The following is a 16,164-nucleotide window of genomic DNA, read 5'->3' as shown; positions in this document are numbered from 1 at the left end:
TCTTGAACACTTCCAGAAGCTCTTTGGCAGCCCACCTGGTTTTAAGTTGCCTGTTTTTCCTCATGTTCCTCAAACACTTGTGCTCATCCACAACTGTCTTCAAAATGAAGCTTGCTTTGTGAGAGTGCCAAGAAGAATATAGATAAAAGTAAGGGACAACCATTTACACACTTCACCCCAAGTGTTTGCCTTCTCTTTTTGTTGCTAATATGCTATACTCACATTCCTGCCTTGCATAATAGCATACTTAGCAACAACTTTTTTGAAATCTAGCCTAGTAGGGAACCTCTGACCCACTTGCCACTTAAACTTTGAAAAATCTGTATGTGACCCAACCAACAAATGCCTTTTAGACCTCCTACCCTCACATTCTTCATCACTACCAGGTGGTGTGTCTATGTCCTGGTCACTGTCAAAATACTCACTTTCATACCCATCCTCCTCTCCACCTGATGTTCTAGGCTGCTTGAACCTAGCTTGTTGTGTAGAGATTCTTCCTTCAACAGCCTCCCTTTGAAGCTTCTGTCCAACCTCAATTAATCTAGATGTACAAGTTCTAACCCTCTCCCTAGCAATTTGATACTCTTCATCACTGTTATCTGAGTCATACTGATTCAGTTCTGCTTGAATTTCCTGTGTCTCTAAGATGTCATCCTGAAACTCCTCCTCCAACTCCTGGCCTGCCTCAAACTCCCATGCACCCTCACCTTCAACCTCCCCTTCAAACTCTTTTTCAACCTCCCAGTCAGCCTCAAGTTCTTCTGTACCAACTAACTCCCAATTTCCCCTTCCAAATCAGTTAAGCTTTGTGGTTCAGGCTCCTACAAGGGGCCCTCTTAATCAGATCCAGAACTCTCAGCCTCATTGTTTTGTGCTTGGGAGGTGTGAATAGGGGCTTTCAGTTTAGAGTTTGAGAGGTCTGAAGTAGCAGAAGAGTAAGGTTGTGTTTGGCTTATTTGAGTTGGGCCATTTTGTTGTGGAGTTGTGAAAGTAGCAGAAGGGTGAGGGTGTTGTGTAGTGTAAGATTGAGAATCTTTTTTGCCTTTTTGACCAGGTTTGTAATGACCTAAATAAATCACACTAGGCTTCTTTTTGGTTGGAGTATCCTTTACTTTTGGTGGGGCCCTCCTTGGTGTGAGTTTCTGTGGTTTTTTAAGCTGAGAGAAGCTACTGACAGCTTGAAAACATTTTTTAATTGATGGTGGATCTGTTGGGGTTAGGTTGGGACAAATTGCATCATGTAACACATACATCTCCACTGTCCTATTTTTAACTTCTAACTCCCCCATTTCAAACACGCCACTATCATCTCTAAGCTTCCTTAACCCTTCTAACAATCCCAACCCAGGAACTAAGTAATAAACACCATTAACAGTGCTATAATTACCACACTTTTTTGCTTGTTCAAGTATCTCCCAGTAACACAACTCATCAGCTAGTGTTTGAAAAGTTTTCCCCTTACCCCCCACATAAACAAGCTCCCCTGTAATCTGAACATTTTGAAACCTCCCACCATGCCAATACTTAAGTGTAATTTTTCCCAAATATTAGGAGCCATTGTAACACTGCTCCTAAGTTCATACAATAACAACAACAATTTTTTTTTCAGAAAACAAACAACACAATTACACCAAATTCAAGTAATATAAGCCGAAATTGAAGCAAATGAAAATGCTGAGTAAATATTTTACTAATGCTACAAGTTCGAAATTCAAACAATTACAAGTTGCAAAATGCTCCCCAACAATTAAAATCAGATGCAATTTTGAAATAACAATAAAAAATAAACTCAATTGCAGTTAAGCAACCCTAGAAAACGCTATACAGAAAAGTTCCAAAAAAACGATTAATTTCGAAAAAAAAAAATACAGAACAAATGCTTACTTTTTGATGATTTCCACTGTCAACGTGAGATTAGAGAAAAAAATTGATGAAGATTGGTGAAGAGACATCTTGATGCAAAGTGAAATTATTGAAAAATGGAGCAGAAGTGGTTGGGTGTTTCATGGGTTTGTAGAGGAGAGAGAAAATAAGGAGAGAGTTTAGAAGGTAAATGATATTCCACTTAGGTTAATGACAAGTTCAGCAGGTAAACAGTAATTTGACTTGCCATTAACTTTAAGTAACACAAAGTTAGCTTATTAGGGAATATCGAAAAGTTAAACTTATTATTGGCAAACTAAAAACGCTTGTGAAACATTATTTTGTTTTAATATAAACATTTACACGGTGTTCAATTTGTGTACACTTATTTAAAAAATGAATTGAAACATTTTATAATCAGTAATAAATCATATATTTGTTTGGTATCTAACTCATACAACTTATTATAAATTCACTTACCAAGCCATATTAAGTTAGGGCATGCATCAGGATTTTTGCACTCAAAGCATCTTCCAAAGAAAATCTTAGCATTACTATTGACCTGCCAAATACCATCGATTATACTTTTGATGGCAACTTTTTCATGACAGATTCGTCATCTGAAAGAGTATTTAGAATCTTGCAACTAATGAAAAGGAAAAAAAAGTATAATTAGAATTTGTAACTAATAATGTCGTTTATAAAAAATCAAATTTACAATACCTTAATTTGCAATAGAACAAAGCAAATGGTTGTTGAGAAAGAACACGTCCAAGAATGTTGATTGTTATTTCATTAGGCAAACGGTTGAAAAAATTCAGATTATAAGTCGACATTTTATTTTAGTTTTCATCGAATTGTATGATTTTATGGAGGATTTTCTCTTCATTTAAATAATATGATGGGAAATCTTGGTGTATTTCATAATGTAAACCTTTAAATAATATGATGGGAAATCATTTAAAAGTATAATTAGACTCGCTCGTTTCTTTTGTGTAACACCATTGACCATTCGTTTCTTTTGTCTCCTTCTTGAATTAGTAACCCATTAACAGTCTTAGAGAGAGAGAGGGGGTCGTCGGCTCGTCGCCTTCTTGAATCAGTAACCCCATCCTTGAATTAGTAAGAGTCTAAGAGAGAGAGGGGTGGGGGGGGGACTAGGGAGTAGTGAGGGAGGAAGGGAGGGAGTCAGGGAGGCAGCCAGTGCGTCAGGTAGGTTGAAAAAAAAGCCTTTAGCCTTTATTGCTTTATGTTTTTAAAGACCCCATAAGGCCATAATGTTTGTGTAATATCCCAAATTTTTGTAACTATTTTATAAATTTATTTTGTTATAATAAGATTTTTTATAATTTATAAATATAAATTTCTGAAAAATAAAGTAAAATAATAATAAATCAGATTTTGATGAAACTATTTTTATTTATTAAATCAGATTTTTATGTTTTAAAAAAAAAAAAAATTTCGAAATCAGAATTTTTTTTTAAATCAGATTTTTTTTTTCGTTCAAAAAGAAAGATAGAGAGAAAAGAAAATTCTGAATTTTTTTTTTTTAAATACTTATCTTTTAGTGAAAAAACCCTAGATTTACATACATATATATATCCCCAAACACCCAAAAATTCTCACGTAATACACTTTCTTCATCTTTTTGGTAAGTTCTAAATTTCAGATCTAGAATCACCATTGTTGTGTTTCGAATGTCTCAACCGAAAAAAAAAAATATATTTTAAAACCCGACAGACTCCGACGACTTGGCCGGAGTCCGGCGCCGGTTTTCTTCTTCTCTTTTCTTCTTTCTTCTTCTTCTTTCTCTTTCTTCTTTTCCCCTAGTTCTTCTGGTTCTCGTGTGCCCAGTAGAAGGAACTTAGTTCCTTGTTTTGTGGAATTAACCTTTGATTGTTTTTGAAAAAAAAAAAAGGGGAAAAGGGTATATGTTGATGTGCAGCAAGATCACGTGGTATATGTGATTTGCTGTCACATGAAACATCTCAAAATAAAAACAAATTTCTTTCAAAAAGTGAGATGTCACGTTTTTTTTTTTTTTTTTCCATCTAACGGGTGTTATTTTTTTTCTTTTCTTCTTCTTTTCAACTTTGGTGATTTAACCGTCAGTTACTATTAATTTTGTAATTTTGGTTAATTATGCTTTTTTCGGGATATTATATTAAGTGACTAACTTTAGGTAATATTATTTGTTGTAGACGGAAACTTCGTAGAAGGCGACTTTTAGTTGATATTGCTATACTTGGGAAGCGTTATTTGAGGTAATTCACAATGTCCATCAACAACTAGAATCCCGTTAGGAATTGTATGTGCTATGTGTAATACATGTGATTATATGATTTTATGTTTATATTAGATGTATATATGTGGCATAAATAGTATTAGTATGTGTTATGACTAAAATTATTATCATTATATTTATAGTACCTATTATTCCTACGTATAATACATATGTATCTACAAGTGTTTTGTTATTACTTTTGGAATGTAGTGTACATATGTAATCACCATGTTTAAGAAAATTATATTAACGTTGGTAATGTAACTTAATGGGTAAAATTAGTGAGTTAATGATGTTTCGAACGGTATAAGTTGATATGGTGACTCTTTGAGGCTCTAATGATGGATGTATTGGTTACTACGAATTATGGACGTCATTATCATAATTATATTAAGTGGTTAAGTTGTGAAAATTATTTATTGAACTGAAGATGTTCCTGCTAATGTTAATGTGATGTTTGATGTGTCACAACTTTTAAAAATCTATTAATCACGTAAAGTGGAAATTGAGGGAATTATCCTGTGGACTTGGATCCTCCATAGGTGATGAACAGTACTTGATTTTATTCTGTTACAACTCTTTATTGTCTTCCTCCTAATACTATTGGTGCGCATTGCGGATACCCATTAGATTAGTGAGGGGTGTACACTAGGGACGTTCTGCAAAACGATATTGGCCAGTGCTCTTAATTTATTGGGTGACGACCCATGTTGAAGTAGGTGGTTACTGGGATTAGTCCCGGCCTACTGACGTTCAATTCCCTTCTAATAAATAAAATTGTTGTGTATGACTCATATAAACTTGAATAATTGAAATGGTTAATCATATTATATACTTGTCTGTATTATGTTATACTTGTCTGCATTGTATTATATTTGTATGTATGTTATAAAAAAAATTATTTTTAAAATATAATTGTTATTACTATTATTTTTCGGGATGGAGTTGTAATTACTTAGCTTTCGCTAATTTTTGTGTTTTTGTTTTTCTTTGCTCTTTTCCTATTTATATTGTGCAGGTTGGTGAAAGGGACTACGTTGCAGGAATGAGTGAATTTATAGTTTTTAAGTTCACCTAGTTTAATAAACACTACAGTACTGCCATTTGAGATTGTTTAGTTTTGTTTTGGTATAAAGTAGACAACTTAGTTTGGTTTATTTTGATACTTTGGTTTGTGAGTAAAATTTTTATTTCTAATAATTAGCCTTGCATTTATTTTTAACAATAGATGCGGCGGTAACACCCTAAAGGTTTGGTCAGATATTTTAATGAAAAGTGAATATTTTATAAAGTTTTAGAACCAAAGTTTTGGGGTGTTACAGTTTGACCTTGTTGTATACTTGTATTTATAAGTTTTTTTTTATTTTATATATTTGTATTTATAATTTAATTATAGAGAAAAATAAAAAGTAAAAGTAAAGTAAATTTATTTACGGTAACATTATCACTTGAAAAATACCTCAAAATTATTATTAAACTCTTGATAATATTAAAAGGAACAAGATAACTAGATTCTTAAAAACTAAAGACATTACAAAGTTATCATCACACATCATCATCATCTATTTCGTGTTCAAGATCGTCGGCTAATTGAATTGATTGAGAACTATTAAATCAGAAGCCGACGTGCCTTCATCATTATCGTTTTGTACATACGACTTATCTTGAGATCGATCTTCGGCATCTAACCAATCTTTGAAATAGACACACATTACAAGAGTTTCGGGTTTTAAACTTGATCTTCTATCATCTAGCACTCTTCCTGATGCGCTAAAAGCCCGTCCGGGTGCAACTGATGAGACTTAGATAGCAAAAATATCATGCGCCATCGCCGCCAAAAATGGATGCTTTGTGCTTTGTCCTTTCCACCACTCCAGTAGGTCAAGTCCATACTTTTCTTCATCATCCATATCTTTCATAAAATCATAGCTTAGATACATTTGTAATTCAGAAACATCACTTTGAGTTCTCCGGGATCATTCAGTACTAAAAAATTTAGACATCATATTAGCAGCTTGTGCAAATAAATGACTGAGAAGGAGCAAATCGAGTAATTGTTCCATATTTATTTTCATAAACTCTACATAGTTCAAAAAACCGAGTGATCACATTAGATTTAAAAGATCCAACATCACTTTTAAGTAGAATGTATTGAAAATAAATATCAAGTAACAAGAAAGTGCCATCATATTTTTGTCTTGGATCTAAGATAAAAACAAAAATATAAATAATAGGAAGCTCCGTATAATATTTGCGCCATTTCACCTCCATTGCGGGAAGATAGTCATCATAAGTTTCTTTGCCACGATGCTCATAAAAAGTTCAGCAAGTAAACATGCATTACTAAGAAAATATTAAGAACATGGATTATAAACAGAAAAAAAGCAATGGGTCATGCTATATAACAATTGTAAGAAGTTCATATACTTTTCACAATTGGTCCAATCATTTTCTAATAAAGTCATTTGTGGAAATTTTTGATTGAATAAAATCGTTATTGGAATTATTTTATACTCGATTGCGTTACTTAACATGTACATGTCATAAGTGGAGTTCCACCTAGTCGGACAATCGGCTTTGAGTTTTCCACCTTTATCTTTTGCTAAAGAAATACTTTCCACTCCTGAAGTCCCATAGAAGAACTGTTAATAGAAAGAATTGCAGGGACCAATAGCAGTAGTTCCATCTCTCACACATAAATTTAAAACATGACAAATGCATCTAATGTGAAGTGCTTCTCCGTCAAAAATGCAATCAGGTAATTGTTGTTTGACCATGTTTGCACTGTATATCATAGATGTTGCATTATCAAAAGTCATGGACATAATTCTAGTCCTAAGACCATACTCATCAATAGCTTGCATTAGATGATGAGCAATGTTAAGACCAGTGTGGGGGTATTCTAACATTCTAAAATGAATAATACGCTTTTGCAACAACCATTCCTCATCTACCCAATGACAAGTCACACACAAGTAATGTAGTCCATAACCACCATCTCATGCATCTGCAGTTAAAGAAACTCTACAAGGAAGATTACTTAATAGTTGAATTAACCTTTGTTTATGCTCTAAAAAGTTTCTCATTGCAGATGAACGAGCAGTTTTTCTAGAAATCGGCTTGTGTTGAGGTTGTAGTGCTTTGTTGATGTAATGATTAAAAGGTTCATTCTCAGCAAAAAAGAAAAGGTTGTTCAGCATGCACAAGCATTTGCCCGAGTTCGTCCTTATCCTTCTCATAATTGTAAGTGAAACCGTGTGGATGGTACTGAGAGATTTTGGGTTGTGCTGGATCGCTAGAGGGTTGAGAACTTTTTTTCATATGTCTTAACTATGTGACCCGTCCCTTATTTAAATACAACAGATAAAATAAAGTTACATGTTTTGCACTTAGCTTTGCTTTCATCTTATTTAATAAAAAGTAGCTCAAAACCTTACTTTTTATATGTTTCTTAGTTGCCATTTCCTCTTCTGTACACCACTCATCTAATGGATTTGGGATTTTGGGAAAGGGCCTATCCACTTATTGTCCACTAGATCTGAATTCCATGCTAGGCATTGTTGATGAAAATTGAGGTAAAGTTTCGGTGGAATGGTAAGAACTAGGATCAGTGGTGTGCCAAATCCGTAATAGGGTTGGCATGCGTTTGGTTGAAATCCCGGTGGAGGATTCATATCGATTGCATAAAACGGTTGGTTCGTTTGGCTATAATGACGGAATCCCATGTTTTGAGGTGGCGGCATAGACACGTTTGGGTTTTGTTGGTCACTAGAAGTAGCTATGTGTTTGGCTTTTTTGGAGGAGGTGTTTGGTTTTGATGACATTGCATAAACAAATTCACAAAAATAAGATATAATCAATTAAAATTAACAAAAATAACAAGTAATAAATAATAATTAATATAAAATAAATCAATTAACAATAATAGCTAATAACGTACTAATAATATAATTGTAAATAAAAAACGATTAATATTAATAAACTAAAAATGGTTGAAACAAATTTGAGTTAGATCTTACAACCAATATAGTAGAATTAGAATTAGGAAATGTAAGAATCGCAACTTCAAAGGTTACTTGAATGATCTCCAAAAAATCTTCATCCAAAGAACAAGTAATTTTGTAGTAGAAATCAATTTAAGAGCAAAGTGTTAGTGTATAGTTTAGAGATTTTGTCATTTAGGAATTGGAACTTTGATACTTCTAACTTGAGTAGATTGAAATAATATAGAAGAATAATGAGATGAGAGTGATGAGTAGTTTGGGAAAAATAATGAAGTTTTGGTGCATATATAGGAAATGGAAAAAACTTAGCCGTTGTCTCTGAACTGATGAACGTTAGAGAGATATAACTAAAGCATTTGAACGTTGCAACTTTGGACTGAATAAGAAATGACAGAAGAAATTTCAGGAAATTGATTGATGAATACTTGTAGTGTAGGTTGTAAACCTGTAGTCGTAGTATACAAAAGAAAGAAAAGTGTTAGTGTCATTGTGATATCTGTCATAGATGGTTGCATCTTTAATTCTCTCTCTCCACAATTATACTTGTTTCAAGCCTGCAAAATTCTGCAATAACAAAAATTGAGAGGACTCCACAATGATAAACTGAAGAAAAAAGAAACGGCGATAAACCAGCAAAGCCACGTGAAGTTTAAAGGGTAAAGGTAATTCTTTTTTCCCTGTAGCTAAACCTGCCTTACTACAGCAGCCAACAACTGGAAATTTATAGGATGCTTTTTCGTGGGCCTGACCGAGGGCCAGTTCGTGGGCCTGTCCACGGGCCAAATGGGCCATTTTGCCGGGATTGTGCCGGGCAGGACTGGAATTAAAATATCGCTAACGTCCTTGGCCCATGGCCCATGTGATGGACAACGGGTCGGGACTGGCCCCACAACGGGTTCGAGCCGGGCCATGAACGGGCCGGGATCGGGCTGCCCGCGTGCCAACCCGACCCATCCCCAGGTTTGCACATAACGGTTGTTCTTATGTAGGTTGGAATTAATTCAATTTACATATTTTCGAAGGATAATTAGCTCAATTTGAAATATTATTTTTCGACTTCTTATAAATTAATAAGTGTTACCATTTTGTCGACATAGATGCTTTTTTTTTCGGGGTCATACATATATATTCGATTTATCTATACTGTGCAAGTAAACACCTAAAATAACAAAATAGGAACATTAGGATATACATGATAAAAAATAAAGTAATAAAGATATAATACCTCCATCATTTCGTATGGCTAAGGCACATGCTAGAATACAAATTGGTTCATTTACACTTTCCTTTTCTTCAATTACTTGACTATTAAATTTGATCTTCATAGCTATGGAACTGACCAATAAATACAAAGAGGAAATATATTAAATATGTTTCAAAATAATACAACTTAAATAACACATATAGAGTACTTGATGCAAATATCTATACAATATCTTTCATCCAAAACTATCAACTCTCATACACGAAATGAAACGATAATTCCAAATATATATCTAAAACCAAATGAAAACATAATCTAATAACATGATTTGTATAATACTTGATAAAAGAAGAAATTGTTTATATACATTACCTCCTATATGATTCACCTTTTCTACTGAGTTATCATATATTGTATTTAATCATGATATGTTGATCTTTGAAGAAGAATTATTCTTACTTGTAATAAAAGTCTCATAATTGTTTTAATGAGATTCGAACAAAACGTATTATTAAAGGTGAACAAAGTATAAAAATGAATGATTGATGTTTGTTCGAGTTAAGTACATAGGAGGGTACTGAACTTTGATAAAAGTTTTAGTTAAGGTACTGAACTTTCAAAAGTTCCAGTTAAGGTACTCAAATTGGATGGCCGTTACTTTTGGGTGAATTTCTGTCAAATGCACCGTTTGGTACATTTTCCTAGGCGCGTGTGCAACACGAAACGCCACCTAATGATTACTTTTAATGAGGCGGTTTATTTCGCGGGTATTTATCTCAACTCTCTGTATTCTTTGTCTTTATTTACTTTCCTTCTTTACTGTTCATATTTACTTTCCTTCTTTCACTCTCCTTATTTAAATCACTGCAACTCTTTGTCCTCTTCATTTACGCCATTTATAATCATAGTATGTGGCCAACACCAAAACCTCCAAAATTCCCAAGAATTACAGAGACTTCAGAAGAAGGTATATTCTTCTTCATTTACTCCTTTTTTTTTTACAGAACTTCATTTACTCCTTTTTCCTTTTTAGTACTTTTTGGTTACATTTTTGGTTGTTGTGTGTAACTGGAGAAAAAGGATATTTTTGGTTGTTTTCTTGTTTAAAAAGGCGATTTTTGGAACTAGTTTAAGTTGTTTTTTGTTGGATTTGTTTGTTGCATGTTGATGACGCTTAGGGTTTGATGTTTAGTAAAATAATTTTTTTTTGTAATTGGGATTTGGGTTTTGCAGATTGTGTGAGTGTTAATTGTTTATGAAGTTTAGTTGTTAAACTTAAAGTATAATTTATACAGATTAGGGTTAAGTGAAATTTAATTAATTTTTTATGTTTCTGTTAATGACTAGGTATGGAAGCTTTTACCATGCACACCCTTTGTTCGAATCAAGATATCCTAGTGACCCACATTTTCTCTAGGGTAAGGTGGAGGATCAGTACAAGCTTGAGCTACTTGTAAGAAATGGAGGCTTTGGTGGAGACTCAAACTTATGGGTAGTCATTATTTCTGGCTTAATGATCGTAGGCACATTGAGAAGTGGATAATAGATGATATTATCTACAACAATGGGAGGGACCTCCATGCTTGGATCAACAAGGACATGACTCAGTACTTTGATGGGTTTCCATGGTTGTTCAAAGAGGATTGAAGATGAAGGATGTTGGTGTTTTTTTTTTTGGGTTGGGTTAAGTTTGTTTTGCCTCTGTCATAGCTAGGAGGGGTAGAATGTGACAGCCACTGGCTTTTTTAGGGTGGTTGTCACTGCTATGACAGATTTGTTTTGTTTTTATATATGATAATGCAAGCTCCAAAAAAACTTTAGTATGTTATGTAATTGGTTGGAGCTTGCCAATTTTTGTAGTAATGAATGCTATGTACTCTTTACTATATATATATATATATGAATGGTTTTTATGGATCCTACAATATCATTGGTGTTCTTCCATTCCTTGCACTTACTTTAGTATATAAATTTTTGTATGACAGATTTTATGGAAATAAAACCTTGCATAAGTGTGCACCATGGTGGAGAGTGGTTTGTACATGGTGACATTAGATACGAAGGTGGTCAAGTAAGTGTGTTTGAAAACTTACCTGATAATGTTGATGCTTCATATGTAAAACAAATCATAGACAACTTGGGTTATAATAACATCATTAAGCTGCATTTTGTTGATCCTAGGAAAGACTTTAGTACTGGTATTAGATTCTTGGGCTATGCTAAGCAATTATTTGATCCATTTTTAGCACTACTTTTACAATACAAGCTTGTACATGTGTACACAGAACATGCAATAGTTAGGCCATTTGGGGTGGGTAATGGATGGAGTGGAGTTGGGTCAATTATTGTGGTGAAGGGTCCTTAGGTGGTGAAGGTCCTTTGTGCAATTGTTGTGTGATGGAGATGAGGCATTGGTCCCTCCTCAAAATACTGACCATACTAGACCCCAACCCCATGTAGATATAGACTATGATACAGAAGGCACAGATGAGGATGATGATGAATTAGTTAGTGCCAGGACCAAAGTCAGTGATGAAAAGAAAAAACAACAGTCTTATGATGAAGAAATAGAGATGTTAAAAAGAGTATCTGCAACTAAGGGATTAGGAGAAAATCTGTTTGATGGTGACTTTGAAGGTGATACTGATCTTGACAGTCATAGTGAAGATGAAGATGAGGAGTATGGGTACTTAGAAGCTGCACCTTCAAAAAAAACAGCCGTTGCAGCAAAGGGGTAGATGGAGGGGATGTTGGAGTTGAGTGTAAGTTTTTTGTAGGACAACAGTTTGAGAATGCAAAGACTTTCAGAAAAGCATTAATTGACTACTCAATTGAGATTGGGAGAGAACTACCATTCACTAGGAATGACCCCAACAGGGTAGGTGCTAGATGCATGAACAAGGAAAAAGGATGTCCTTGGAGAATTTGGGCTTCATTGGAGAAGTTTAAGAGAAACTTTATGGTGAAAACCTTGGTGCCCAAGCACACTTGTGGAAGAGCCCCTAAAAACAGAAACATGACAGCTTTGGATTGCTAAAAATTACAAGAGCAAGTTCAAAATAAATCCTTATCTGAGGCTACAAGATATAATAGAGACAGTCTGGCTAGAGTGGGGGATTAGGGTCAGCAGAGGTAGCTTACAGAGCTAGGAGGAGGGGGCAAAGTTTGATTGTAGGGGAGTATATGGAGCAATATACCTTGCTGCCAAGGTATGCTGAGAGATAAAAAAAAGTAACCCAGTAATACAGTGATAATTAAGATGGATGGAAATATTTTTGAAAGAATGTACATTTGTTTTGAGGCACTGAAAAAGGGGTTCATAGCTGGATGTAGGCCTTTTATATCTCTTGATGGATGTTTCTTAAAAGGACCCTATGGTGGACAACTTTTAGTTGCTGTTGGGAGGGATGGGAACAACCAAATGTTCCCAATTGCATGGGCAGTAGTAGAGGTTGAATCAACTTCTAGTTGGACATGGTTTTTGACATTTTTAGGGGAGGATTTATTATCAAATGAAGGTGCTGGTTACACTTTCATGTCTGATCAGCAGAAAGGTTTATTGAAGGCTGTGTCAGATGTGTTTCCCCAAGCTGAGAGTAGGGTATGTGCAAGGCATGTTTATTGTAACTTCAGAGGGGTGTTTGGTGGTGGCTTAGAGTATAGGAAGCAGTTCTGGATCATGGCTAAGAGCACCACAGAAAATGAATTTTTCCTTAACTTAGAGAAGATGAGGATAATATCTAATGCAGCTGCTGATGATCTCCTAAATAGGAACTACAAGAAATGGTGTAGAGCCTTCTACACTCCTCTATCTTGTTGTGATAGTGTGGATAACAACATGAGTGAGGTTTTCAATGCCTACATATTGAACTCAAGGCATAAACCTATAATTACTATGTTGGAAGACATCAGGGAGGGGATAATGGAGAGGCTACACAAGAAGAGGGATGAAATAGGGAAGAAAGAGATGCTGTTGTGTCCAAGAATACAACAGCAAGTTGAGAAGCACAAGATTGGTGCTAGGGGATGGAATGCATTCTGGGATGGGGGTTCTCTTATGGGGTGAGGGAAGGGGCAACACAAACAAAATATGTTGTGAATTTGGAAGCTAGAACTTGCAGCTGTAATGCATGGCAAATAAGTGGGATTCCATGCAAACATGCAGTGGTTGCAATTTGGAACAAAGTTGATCAACCAGAACATTATGTTAACCCATTCTTCACCAAATCAGTGTATTTGAAGGCATATGACTACTTGTTGGAGCCTATAAATGGAGCAGAAGAGTGGCCTAGTTCAGAAACTTTGGTAAATGCACCAAAACTCAAGAAAGTGCACAATAGGCGCCAAGTGAAGAGAAGGAAGGCAGCTGGAGAAGTTACAAGTTCAGGGAAATTGAAAAAAAAGGCTCAGTAATGACATGCAGCCTATGTGGTTTCAAGGGCATAACAAGAGAGGTTGCAAGAATGTACCTACAGAGTCTGTGCGCATGGGTGCAAGTGAGTCAACTAGTAGCCGTGCACAGAATGTACCTACTGTACCCATGCACCATAGAGGTGTAGGTGTATACACCTACCCAAGTGGCTACCAAAGAGTTGCTACTCTCCAACCAAGCAGCCCACAGACAGCACCACAGCAGCCACCTACTCAACCCTCAATCACACAATCCCACAAAGAAGAGTAGCATGTTATTCAGATTATGAGGGTGAGCAGACCATATATTCATTCAGCCAAGAATACTCATTTAGCCAGTCACAACCAGGGGTTCACAAGCTTCACAAACAATAACTAGCCAAGCCTTACAGGTATGTGATTTGATTGAATTAGCTAACATTTTCTTAACTTATAATCTGCACATGTATTCTGAATTAGTTTGTTTATATATATTCAGGACCTAGCAATGGCTAGAAGGATGCAAAGGAGAAAATAGTTGAAAGGTAACTTATATTTAATTAATAATATGCTACTACATGCTTGATATAGTAATTAGAGTCCTAATAAACCCCTTACATAGTTATATATTGTACCATAAACAAACAAGAAAACAAGGAGTACACAAATCCAAGCCCTAACACACATAAATCCACCCTTCTTCATTTTCAGCATGATATATTTTGATTCAATCTTCCTTGCCTTCTCATTTGCTGTCTTCAAATTGTGCCTCAGCAACATCACTTCCCTTCTAAGCTCCTGCTTCTCCTCCATTAACCCCAAAATCACATTTTTTTGCCACTCTATAGGCTCTTCAACATCACACCATTTGAATAATTGCACCCCCTTGTATCAGTCTCAGCATCGTAGTCAGGGCATGCTACAAACCTTCTACCAGGGTTGTCCCTTGTCCAGGCTCTGATTTTGGTTACAACAAACCCACAATGACATCTTTTGGGAATTGGGGGCATGGAACCACCATAGCTATTTCTTGACATTATGCTGCCTAGGTGAACAAAATACTATGAATTAAAATTCATATTGGTAAAAAAGGGCAAAAAATTAACATTAGGTTTAATTTTCATTAATGCAGTTGCTTTGTACCTGATTAATGGAAGGTGATGAAGTTGATTTTTTTTTCTGCTGATGGGAAGAACACCAATATCAGAAATTTTCTGTTGTTGTGGAAGTTCTTATTTTTTGCTGCTCCTGATTTCTTGAGAGAGATGATTTTTTGAATGTTAATATATCTGTTAATATGGTTCAGTTTTAAATACATATGCTCATTTGTTACCGTTGAAGAATTTCGCTGGCTTTTTTGAATTAAAGGGTACTGAATTAACTGTCATTTTGTATTTTAGTGCCACGTCACCATGTATTTATTGCCATGTCACATTTTAATTTTAATTTAGGGGCTGTTAACGGCAACAAGTAAAGTTTAGTCTCTTAGACTAACGGCCGTCCAATTTGAGTACCTTAACTGGTACAAATGAAAGTTTAGTACCTTAACTGAAACTTTCATCAAAGTTGAGTACCCTCCTGTGTACTTAACTCATGTTTGTTCATATTGTATTATATATATATATATACATAACAATGAAGTATATCGTGGAATGAAATCCCTAAAACCAATCTTATTTGATTGATTTATCAGGATAACGACAATACAATCGTAGATCAAATGTGTAGATTATCATAACAAATTGCCATTAACAAGAGTGCAATTTTTTTCTGAGTACGTATTGTCTTAATAATATAAATAACGATAATAATATTAAAGACCACGAAATTGAAAACCCTAAACGATAAACAATAATGATGCAAGTATATACAAAGTAATTGAAACATAAATTCGTCGTCCTTTCAACTTTATGAGTTTGGTTTGAATTGCAATGAAGAAAGTTTAGTGCCATATTCAATCCAAAATAATTCTCGAATCTTTTATCGTATAAAATACATATTCAACCATATACCAATTAGGGTTTCATGATATATGATTTGATTTCATAACATAATACTAAAAAAATCAATTATAACAATACATGTTTGCAAGAATCACTCAATACTTAAAATAAAATATCGTCATATGTAAAAATTTCCAATTACATAGTAACATGTTGCCTTATATATTTTTAAATAATAAATTTGAATCCTTTAAACGGAAAGTTTTATTTTAAATATTAAAAACGTATACTAATGAGAAAAACGGTTTTTTTATGGGTTTATTTGGCAAGATTTTTGGTGTATGAAATAGGTAGTAGTACAATGATATAATATATAGGATATTCATAATGCTTGAATTATGGTTTTCATGATATATGATTCGATTTCATAACATAATACTAAAAAAATCAATTATAACAATACATGTTTGCAAAAAT

General features: G+C 34.5%; 1 protein-coding gene across 1 annotated transcript; it reads left to right on the top strand.

Moving 5' to 3' along the window:
* The first annotated feature begins 12,614 nt into the window (after nt 1-12,614).
* On the top strand, nt 12,615-13,768 carry LOC125493470 (uncharacterized). Its single transcript, XM_057391365.1, has 2 exons — nt 12,615-13,404; nt 13,521-13,768. Exons 1-2 carry the CDS (start codon nt 12,615-12,617, stop codon nt 13,766-13,768), a joined length of 1,038 nt encoding a protein of 345 aa, XP_057247348.1.
* The last annotated feature ends 2,396 nt before the right edge of the window (nt 13,769-16,164 follow it).

The sequence above is a fragment of the Beta vulgaris genome, chromosome 1, assembly GCF_026745355.1.
Source record: "Beta vulgaris subsp. vulgaris cultivar EL10 chromosome 1, EL10.2, whole genome shotgun sequence".
NCBI classification, from domain to species: Eukaryota; Viridiplantae; Streptophyta; class Magnoliopsida; order Caryophyllales; family Amaranthaceae; genus Beta; species Beta vulgaris.
This window is presented reverse-complemented; position numbering and strand designations above follow the sequence as displayed.